Genomic DNA, 11,093 nt, shown 5'->3' with positions numbered 1-11,093 from the left:
CACGTGACCAAAATCTTTTGGCAGCCCTTTGTACGGCCTCTTCCGATGGACGGTTCATGTCAATTGGCTTACGCCAACTCCACTCAATCTTTGTTTTTGTCAGAAAAATCTGACCCCGTAAAGTTGCAAGTACCAGTCAAATAGGCACGACGGTAACAGGATTCTTGCAATGTCAAATAAAGCAAAAACTGTCGTTACTTAACAAGAATTGAAGTACCCAATGACAAGCAGATGTGGTATATTGGCATCCAAATTCGGTCGATTAACGTTTGATTCCAGAGAAATTAATAACAAACTAACAGTTAATCCAATCGACAACAACAGGAAATGAGGCATGGTTACAAATTTCCCTCGTTTAGAACATGGTAATTGAGATGGATGGAATGGAACAGTATAAGCAAAAACGAAGATAAAGATGACAAAAGCAACACTCTCTCTTTCACTCATTTTCTCTCTTTTTTATCACCCTCTCTACAACTGAAGGGAGGGGCAGTGGTGACCGGTGAGAACTGATAAACCAAAAAAATGGCATCTCTACATTTTTCTGCAACCTGTTCTCACTCAACCTTCTTTGGTTTTAACCATAGAGGAAGGAACTCAAACCTTTTCTTCATCAAAAAGTCTCGTTTTACTTTCTTGAGGAAAATTTTTTTCATCAAAAGTGTTGCTAGCGACCAAAAGCAAGATCTCCAAGATGCTGCTCAAGTCACTGAAGACAGTTAGTCTACTTTTAATAACTGCTGCTTCTTTCATAGTAGTTACTTTGTTGGTTGAACTTCGAAACCCATGTTTTTCTCTATACAAGGAGTTGAATCCAAGATAATACTGCTACTGCTTATTAGAAGTACTTGGCTAAAGATTTATCTGAAAGGCTAAACTGTTAGGTGAAGGTTGCAAGAATAGTTTTTCTCTTGTAGAGTTGTAGAGTTTATAATGCTAAGTGGCTTAAATGGATGCCCTTTTTGTTCTTTGTTTTTCAATTATTTCCACAATTGGATCCCAATATCCCTGATATGTTGAATATCTGACATATTATTGATTTTTTTTCTGTCAATTTTATCTTCATGTGTTATGTTGCTTTTATTTGCAGCTTGTCTAGATACCTTTGTTCCAGATTCTGCGTCCATTGCGTCAAGTATTAAATACCATGCTGAGTTCACACCATCTTTCTCTCCGGACCATTTTGAGCTCCCCAAGGCATTCTATGCAACAGCTGAAAGTGTTCTTGATTCGCTTATTATCATTTGGAATGCTACTTATGACTACTATGAGAAAATTAATGTAAAGCAGGCATATTATCTTTCCATGGAGTATCTACAGGTTAATTTGACATTACATTTCTACTGCTTCCTGCTAATGAAATTGCTTTTCGGAATCAAAATTACTTACCTACACAGATTGTGGAAATGTTTTCTGTCATCAATTATGCAGGGTAGAGCTTTGCTGAATGCGATTGGTAATCTAGAGCTTACAGGAGCTTATGCAGAAGCTTTGAGGAAGCTGGGGCACAATTTAGAGGACGTAGCTAGGGAGGTTAGACACCTTCACGATTCTTCTATCATATAAGGATTCTTGTCTATTACTTATTAGTTCATTACATCTCGGCTTTTCCTTGGCCAAGACAAAAGCTTAAGCCTGGAAGGCAGAAAAGTAATGAACTTGCTTGAAATGGGAAATTATGTATCAATCTTTTTCAGGACTTATAATTTAAGCATCCAAGAAAGCCTGGCAACTCTAATCGGTAAAGGGAATCAAAATCTTTACATTTCCACTTTCGAATTTCCATTAAGCCACATATGCCTGTATGCTATATATTTGGGCATTCCTTTTAAGCAAATTCCACAATGTGTTTATATTTTCTTGATTTTAGTTTCTAAAATTTTCAGTTGATTACTGACTAGGAACCAGATGCTGCACTTGGAAACGGGGGCTTAGGACGTCTAGCTTCCTGCTTTCTGGACTCCCTTGCAACACTAAATTACCCTGCTTGGGGATATGGACTTAGGTACAAGTATGGACTGTTCAAACAGCATATTACAAAAGATGCTCAGGAGGAAGTTGCAGAAAATTGGCTTGAGGTATCTTTTGTTACAACGAATATCATTTATGACATCTTGGTCATTAGTCAAAACAATTTCAGATATACGTATATCCATATAATGAACTTAGATTAGGACATTTCCTTGTTTTCTTAGTAATAACACAGTGGTTATCAAGGTCTGAATCAATGTCAAATATCATTTCTTGATTATCTCATTGCAGATGGGAAATCCATGGGAAATTGTGAGAAATGATGTGTCCTACCCTTTAAAATTCTATGGTGAAGTCACTTCAGGCCCCAATGGAATTAAACAATGGGTTGGAGGAGAAAATATAATGGCTGTTGCTTATGATGTCCCAATACCTGGATATAAAACTAAAACTACAATTAACCTCCGACTATGGTCTACTAAAGTTGCACCAGAAATGTTTGATTTACGTGCTTTCAATGCTGGAGATCATGCCAAAGCATATTTAGCAATGAAGAATACTGAAAAGGTTTGAATTCATAATCATTTGGAAATTAGTTTTACTGCATTTTTTCCGAATTATTCCTTAAACCTTATAAAGCACTTGAAAGCCAAGAATTTCTTGTTGGTGGCAGAAACAGGACAATTGTATTGAATTTGAGTGCTTTGCATGACATGTTTACACTACCAGTAGTAGTCTGGATTTTTATTTTCTTCATAATTGATCCAGTCATTATTGCAAATTGTTATGACTAGATTTGCTACATACTATACCCTGGTGATAAGTCACTTGAGGGGAAGACTCTTAGACTGAAGCAACAATATACATTATGCTCAGCTTCTCTCCAAGATATTATTGCACGCTATGAAAAGAGATCAGGAGAGACTGTAAATTGGGAAAATTTCCCTGACAAGGTTGCAGTTCAGATGAATGATACTCATCCAACACTTTGCATTCCAGAGTTGATACGAATATTGATGGATGTGAAGGGTTTGAGCTGGGAACAAGCCTGGAATATCACACAGAGGTACTTACTCTCAGGAGCTTACATACATATTACACATCGTTATGCTGCTCCTCTGCTATTTATTGATTGGTGTTTCCATAAGTTTGCACTATGCTCATGCTATCCGTCATATGAAAACTATCTAGAAAGATATGCCTATGAATTGTTACTATAAATTGGCTTCTGGTTATATAATAGATTGTATTTATATTGACGGTGAGCTTTCCGTCAGAACTGTTGCATACACAAACCACACAATTCTACCTCAGGCCCTGGAGAAATGGAGCCTGGAGCTCATGCAGGAATTGCTTCCTCGACATGTTGAGATCATCAGAATGATTGATAAGGAGGTAACTTTATAGGCAATATGGTGATTTTTGGTTCAATCAAGAATTTAGCATCAGTTATCCTCAATCTAAGACATAAATCTACATATGAATTAAACTAAAATTCTACTGTTTCTTTAAGATCACATATTCTTTTCCATACAATCTGACATCTGATCTTGTTATTATGCGTATCAGCTGATCCGAACTATTATTAATGAGTATGGAACTGAGAATCTGGACCTGTTGCAAGAAAAGCTGAAACAAATGAGAATTCTAGAAAACATTGAGTTGCCTGAGTCAGTGGCTGAATTGTTTGTTAAATCAGAAAAAAGTTCTGTTGTTGATTCAACTGAAGAAGACGATATTTCTGATGACGAAACTGAACCTACTGATGAGGAAGACCAACTTGAGGAAGAGGACATGGAAAAGAAAAATGAGGTGACATCAATTGAGCCAGATCTAAAACTTCCCAAGTTGGAACTAATGGCTAACCTATGCGTTGCTGGTGGGTATGCAGTAAATGGTGCTGCTGAGATTCATAGTGAAATAGTGAAAAATGAAGTCTTCAATGAATTCTATAAGGTAGACATCCCAATGCATAAACTTTTCTGCTCCCATTCAATTATTTTCACAAACCAAAGCACTGGTTTTATACTAGTACTTAATATATTTTGTATATGTTGTTTTTTGGCAGTTGTGGCCTGAGAAATTTCAAAATAAAACAAATGGAGTTACACCAAGAAGATGGATTCGCTTTTGCAATCCAGATTTGAGCAAAATCATTACCAAATGGACTGGATCAGAAGACTGGGTTGTAAATACTGAGAAATTGATGATACTTTGTAAAGTATACCGGCTGACTGGCACATCCAAACTTGAAGTTTATTAAACGTTTTAATTGGTCAACTGTTTTCCAACAAATATAGTTTCTTTACCAGAAATTTCCATCCTACAAAGGGAAACAATGTGCATTCATATTTTCTTGTGTTCTTGTCGCAAATGATTTTGATAGGCGGATAGCATATTTTCCGATCAAATCCTTATGCTGTCCGTAAACTAGTCGTATGCAGACATACAGAAGGATCTCAAAAATGGTGTTGATTCATCTTATTTTATTTACTGGAAGTCACATTTCATTCATTAACAATCCTGTCTATCAGTTGAAAGTATATTATCTGCTTTGCATCCCTAGTCATCTGAAATATGAGTATAAAGTTTCACTTTCCTCAGTTAGGTTATCTCAGTTACTAAAGCAGGAATTTCCCATTGTCCTGAGCTGATAGTCTAATTGAAATTCAATTTCTATGACATATTTACAAACAAATAGGATATTGGTTTTAGACCAAGAGCTGATTAGTTTAGGTTTGAATTTCTTCTTTCAAGTTCCCTGATCATGGTTTTCTTCCTGTATGTTCTGAAGACACATTACTCTCAGACAGTTAATTATTAATATTTACGTTCATATAGTTGAGGAAAGAATATATATTATTTTCATTAAAAGTTATATTGGCTTTATACATATTGTAAAAGAACTGATGAGAATTGTTCACAGTTTGCCGATAATAAGGATCTTCAATCTGAATGGAGGGAAGCAAAAAGAAGAAACAAGGTTAAGGTTGCATCTTTCCTCAGAGAAAAAACGGGATATATTGTCAATCCCGATGCAATGTTCCATGTGCAGGTTATTTCTTCCTACGTAATACTAATTCCCAGAATTTATTTTCATTTTCATATTGCAAACCACTCGAATTGTACCGTTACTACTATCCTCAGTTAATATTCTAGAGTAGTCAGTAGCAGGCTGAAAGGAAGTCAAGCAACCTTGTTGTTGTACCTAAGCGTTGCTCACGCAACTCATTAATAATGAAAAAGAACTGATCCCAACAACTTTTGCAGCTTATCTTCTTGAGCTATAAGTTATAGTAGACCTAATGGGTGTAATTGCAGGTAAAGCGCATCCATGAATACAAGCGGCAGTTATTGAACATTATGGGAATAGTTTACCGTTATAAGAAAATGAAAGAAATGAGCCATGAGGATAGAAAAGCATGCTTTGTTCCTCGGTATGCATATTTGGAGGAAAGGCATTTGCTACATACATCCAAGCCAAGAGGATAGTAAAGTTCATCACAGATGTTGGAGCTACTGTAAACCATGATCCTGAAATAGGAGATCTTCTAAAGGTATGGTTACTGATGTAATTAAGAGAAATTTGTTGTGACCAAGAAAGATGACAGTCTTTTTTTCTGACACATAGGCAGAGAATTTCCCTATGATTTACTATTTATCTCCTAATTGGATGAGTCAATTGAATTATCATATTTGTTAGCATGAAACCCCAACTTAATACATGTTTGGTGATTGTCATGATTCGCCAATGGATGCCAAATAAATAAAGATGAAGATAGAGTTGGAAGAACAGAAAAAGGCGAATTCAAGGTTTTCTCATTCTTTCATGTTTCTCTATGAACTTTTAGGATAATTGAAATTACTTTGGAACTGAGTTCAGGAACTCATTTGGTATTTGGGCCATGTTGTTGTAACTAGGTGTTCATACCCATGAGCTTTAAATGGTGAAGGCCTATCCGTCAGTTGCTATGATTGGATCGATAACAAAGTTATTGCTTTTCTTCTTTTTATGTTAAATGAATCCAATTTCATTCAAGAAAGCTAAAGTATCACAAAAAGCCTTAAAAAAGTGCTCTTATGCTTGCCTGGTGTTGGAAATTATCCTTGTTTTGTATGGAATCATCATCTTGTTTTTTGTTTATGTCAGGTTGTGTTTGTTCCTGACTACAATGAAAGTGTGGCCGAAATGCTTATTCCCGGCAGTGATCTGTCTCAGCATATAAGGTATTCTGATTGATTCCTTTCTTCTTCTTCCTTGGTGTTTGATTTCATACAACATCTTCAAAAAGAAATAGCACAAGAACCAAGCAATTGAACTTGGAAACTGCATGCCAAAGTGCTTTAAAAAACTTGTAACTTCAAGTAAACCCGTTAAAATTGGTTATGGGAGGTTCTTACTTTTTGGATATTGTCAAAGCATAAGTCCCTCCAGGTTGTTTAATTTGCAATATACATCAGGAAACCAATAGGTTGGTACTGACTAATGCTGCTCTCTATCACACAAATATTATTTCAATTGTTTAGTACGGCTGGAATGGAGGCTAGTGGAACCAGCAATATGAAGTTTGCAATGAATGGTTGCATCCTAATCGGAACGTTAGATGGAGCTAATGTTGAAATAAGGCAAGAGGTTGGAGAAGATAATTTCTTCCTCTTTGGTGCACAGGCTCATGAAATAGCTGGACTGAGGAGAGAAAGAGCCGAGGGAAAGGTGAGCCCTATATATTTCCCTGTTCCCTTGATTTTGTCTTCTGCAAAGATAAGAACACCGTAACAAAGAATCTAAAACTAAATTCGCGAAAACAGCAGTGAAGGTTATAGCAATGACTTTTTCTTATTTTGTTTGATATCTGTTATCACAGTATGTTCCAGACCCAAGGTTTGAAGAAGTGAAGGTATATGTCAGAAGTGGTGTTTTTGGTCTCTACAACTATGAAGAACTTATGGGATCCTTGGAAGGAAATGAAGGTTATGGTCGTGCCGATTATTTCCTTGTGGGAAAAGATTTTCCCAGTTGCATTGAGTGCCAAGAGAAGGTTGATGAGGCATATAGAGACCAAAAGGTGAGTAACATAGATAATGTAGAATTGCGCGCACATGTTGGCAAGAAATCATGCGCTCACTTTTTTGTAGCCTCACATAACATCAGTACCCTACATGTCTAAGCTAATAATTCAGTCCTGAAGTCTCCAAGCTAGTTCAATTATTGCCTAATATGATCTGTTTGAGCCTTGATATTAATCTATATATATGAGCGATATTAATCTACATCAACAGTTCCAAATCTTTCACAGTTTTGACAATAACCCTAGCTAACTTGAAATTCGGAAATTATTTTTCCCCTTTTCTGAAATTTGCATTCAAACACAAACATAACTTTTTCAATTCAAATATAGCCTCTTATAAAATAACATTTGACCTTGATCTGTAAGATTTATTGTAGGAATTATCCACATTCTCTTTCCAAAAATATGTAGTAACAATATTCTGGATCATAGGTGAGTTCTAAAATGCATATTTGCTATGATAATTTTTTTTTATTTGATAACCTCCATCATCAATTCATTATACTTGTATTGCTATCAGTCCTGATGTAATTCATTGTTTAACAGAGATGGAAAAAAATGTCGATTTTGAACACAGCTGGCTCATACAAGTTCAGCAGTGACCGTACTGTTCATGAATATTCTAGGGACATCTGGAGGATTGATCCTGTTGTGGTGCCATGATTACTATTAATTTGTTCTACACTGGTGAAAGCAGGTTTAGCTCATCTATATCCTCCTTAATTTCTCCCTTTTGGATCATGTGTAGAATTAAGTACTATTATAGCGCCGATGACCGACATTTTACCTAATAATCAGTTATATAGGATGAAATGACCACTATTTAGGAACCAGAGTTGGAAAGCCAGAAATTGAGATCTGTCAAGATATATGCAGACAGTCTATTCCTGTGATTTTCAGTGAGCAAGATTCTTATCAAGGTTCAATAATAAATATGCCTTGTGATCTTTGCTAGTACCTTAACTTTTAGCAGCTAAACTAAGTAAATCCCATGAGTTGTTTAAGCTACAAATATTATCCCAAGAATATATATTGTTCAAAATCTGAAGATCTCGAAGGTCAAATTCAAGGAAACTTCGATCTGGCCGGCAGACAAATATCATTGGTACTGTTCTCTGGTACGTGGTTCTGTATATATAATTTAGCCTACCCTATTTATAAAAGGTCTTCATGCAGTTCGCAGTGTTTGATAACAATTGCCACCCCACCCCCTCATCCCCCTTCAAAAAATTTGATGAAATAACGAAACAAATAAGTACTATGGGCATGGTTTTAGGGCAACATGACTCCATTACAGACCCTGAGCTTGTTCTTAGTTATTTTAGAAGCAAATAAATGCTGTGACTCTATCAATGTACCTGATCACTGAGAGCTTTCAGACCCTTGCCAATTTCCCTTTGCTAATTAATGACTTAATCTCATGGCACATCAGCTACATCTTTAGTCACCATCAGACGATGAGAATACCATCATCAACCCAATTCTTTCCTAAAGGCTCCGCTCATTAGATACCAACCAATCTCCTCATCCAAACAATTCAGCAATTAAAAACATTTTACTTTAATTTCATTTCTCTATTGAATAGATTAATATAAAACCACAGACAATCAAGACTCAGCACTTAGCTGACATAGAATAACACCACTTAAACATAAGGAAATACTTTGGAATAACTCCTTTTGAAAAGCTGCTTTGGAGTTCATCTTCTCAATGTCAAATTGATATGAATAATTAAGTCACCTGCGACCTAGAGTCTCTAGAACTAGAAGCCTTGGCAACGCAACTAACACCATTTTTAGCGGATAAAAAGTGCAGATTGCTTAGTTCCAAAATATTTCCTCTCTCTCCTTTTCACTTAAGTTAAAGTTAGGTATGACCCCGAATTCGGTCCGTTTCCACTCCAAAGAAATTAGGCATGCAGAAAGTAAAGTCAAGGGAGACATGGTGATATAATGATTGCATCTACTTCAGTGATGGAACTGTTTTTAGGCCTTTCAGAATCTCAAGTTTGAGAAGAGTTTGACCTTAAACTAGTGCGTGCAATTTGAGCTCTTGATTCCACTCATCAAGCTATGACTAATTCTGGTCAATTTGAGCTTTTTCTTTTTCACATTTGATCATAAAATTATATATACATATAATTATGGATGAAGGATGAGGTAATTACACTTTGCATTTGAAAAATCAAAAGTGAAACCTCAAGAATTCTAGAAACGTTTAATTACCTAAGTTTTCACTACCCATGGACAAAATCAAAGAGAAAAACAAGTTCCCTGCAATTGCAGAATTGTCATTGATGTAGGTGCAACTTGAAAGTGAAAGAAAATTTCATTCATCTATGGAATAGAGTCGATTACCTTTTATTCAAACAGGCCTCTCAACATAAAAAATATCTTGGTCTTTTTATTAATAGAGGGTGTTCAAGCAACACCACCAACGGGATTGAACCAGTTTAATCAAGGCTCTTTGCTTGAAATGCAAGAGACAGTACTATTCCATGTAACTGGCAAACAAAACGCCAATGGGAGCTTATCCCTTATCACAAAACGCCACAAAGATGTTGACAAGTGACCCATCTTCATTAACCCTGTACATATAATATCATTATTATTGTTATTATTATTATCATATAGTAAAGCGTCGATCGACCTATCTAACTAAGATCGATTCAAGATATAATAATGCAAAGCTAAAGTTAAGAAAAGGTTCACTGAACAGTCGCTTGCAAAGCAAGCATTCATTTTGGTTCATGCACTATATATATATATATATATATATATATATATATATATATGTTTCTATGCAGAATATTTATCAGTAGTACTTGCAAATTTTAAAATAGAGAAAAAAATTATAGATATTAAAGTTTAATTAAATTTAAATTATTACATAAACTATCTAAATTAAACTCTAAATTCGAATATCTTTTGGCGACTCGCCTTAGTGTGAGCAGTTGAGATTCTGTGGAATGACACTCTTTTGTATTTTTGCAGCAAAATGGGGTGCAGTGAATGTCACTTTCATGTGTACTCAAGGGCTTTTTTTCCTTTTTCTCTCATATACATAGTCATGGTTGTTTCAAGAATCATGGCATTGCCATTTTGCCACCACTATGTGTAATAATAATGATTATGATTATGATTTACTAATAAGAGAAAATATTAAAGATGGTGCTTTTTATTCAGATTCAATGCTTCTGGTTTATGGTATAATACCTCATGGCCCACTTTTGCTTCATCGTATCATATATATAGTAATTACTCAAATTCATTCAAGTTGGTGTCGGCTACAATTTCTTCATTCTTCCATGTTATTAATTCCTTTTGTATCTATAAAAATCTTTTCTACAAAACATTTAACAAATTTTAATCAATACCAACAATCAAGTGATCAATAACCTAATGATGCAATTTTTATTAGATAAAAAAAACAGAATAAAAAAAAATTAAGGAATTAAAATTTACAGATACAATCTCTAAGCCACATTCTTATTATCTCGAACTAATTAAGATTTTAAATATTTTCTTAGAAATGTTGTATAATATACATTGTTTTAATGAAAAATCCTCATAAAAAAATTTTAACTGAGTCCTCAAATCTTAAATTATGTAACAATTATTTGAGAATCGAATGTCGGTAAATTAAATTGAATACATGTAAATTGAAATAATGTCCCCAACTTTTTGTGTGTAAACATGCAAAATTGACTCATAAAAGTGGAATATTTTAGTAAAATAAGAATACTTTTTCATTAATTTATATAAGGAACAGAACCCAAATCTCAGGTTTAATGCTTTAAATCCCACATTAGCATTATTATTAGTAAGATTGTCGGCACATAAACTGCTTTATTATGTAGGCAGGAATATATGGAAGCAAAGCATCTGCAATAGGATTAGGGTTGTGACGCCTGTCATTTCATGAAAGCGAAGGTAAACCAAAAAGAGGAAAGGAAAGGGGGATTGGTCCACTCATATATATATATATATATATATATATATATACATATATATTACTTGAAAATATTTCCGATCAGCTCATCAGGTCTTAAAA

The 11,093-nt window shown here is 34.8% G+C and overlaps 1 protein-coding gene across 1 annotated transcript; it reads left to right on the top strand.

Annotated features, from left to right (window-relative positions):
* The first annotated feature begins 337 nt into the window (after positions 1–337).
* On the top strand, positions 338–8,082 carry LOC111318278 (alpha-1,4 glucan phosphorylase L-2 isozyme, chloroplastic/amyloplastic-like). Its single transcript, XM_022921039.2, is given in 16 exon segments — positions 338–718; positions 1,091–1,320; positions 1,432–1,533; positions 1,902–2,078; positions 2,263–2,538; positions 2,766–3,037; positions 3,249–3,366; positions 3,541–3,927; positions 4,040–4,192; positions 4,898–5,026; positions 5,293–5,407; positions 5,410–5,528; positions 6,122–6,198; positions 6,499–6,685; positions 6,837–7,037; positions 7,587–8,082. Coding segments are annotated over 16 exon segments (2,853 nt in total). The 5' UTR covers positions 338–525; the 3' UTR covers positions 7,704–8,082.
* Positions 8,083–11,093: the final 3,011 nt, after the last annotated feature.

The sequence above is a fragment of the Durio zibethinus genome, chromosome 2 (assembly GCF_047325235.1).
Source record: "Durio zibethinus cultivar Kanyao isolate XHJ-2024 chromosome 2, ASM4732523v1, whole genome shotgun sequence".
NCBI lineage: Eukaryota > Viridiplantae > Streptophyta > Magnoliopsida > Malvales > Malvaceae > Durio > Durio zibethinus.
Note: the sequence above shows the minus strand (reverse complement) of the source record. Positions and strands in the feature narration are given on the sequence as shown.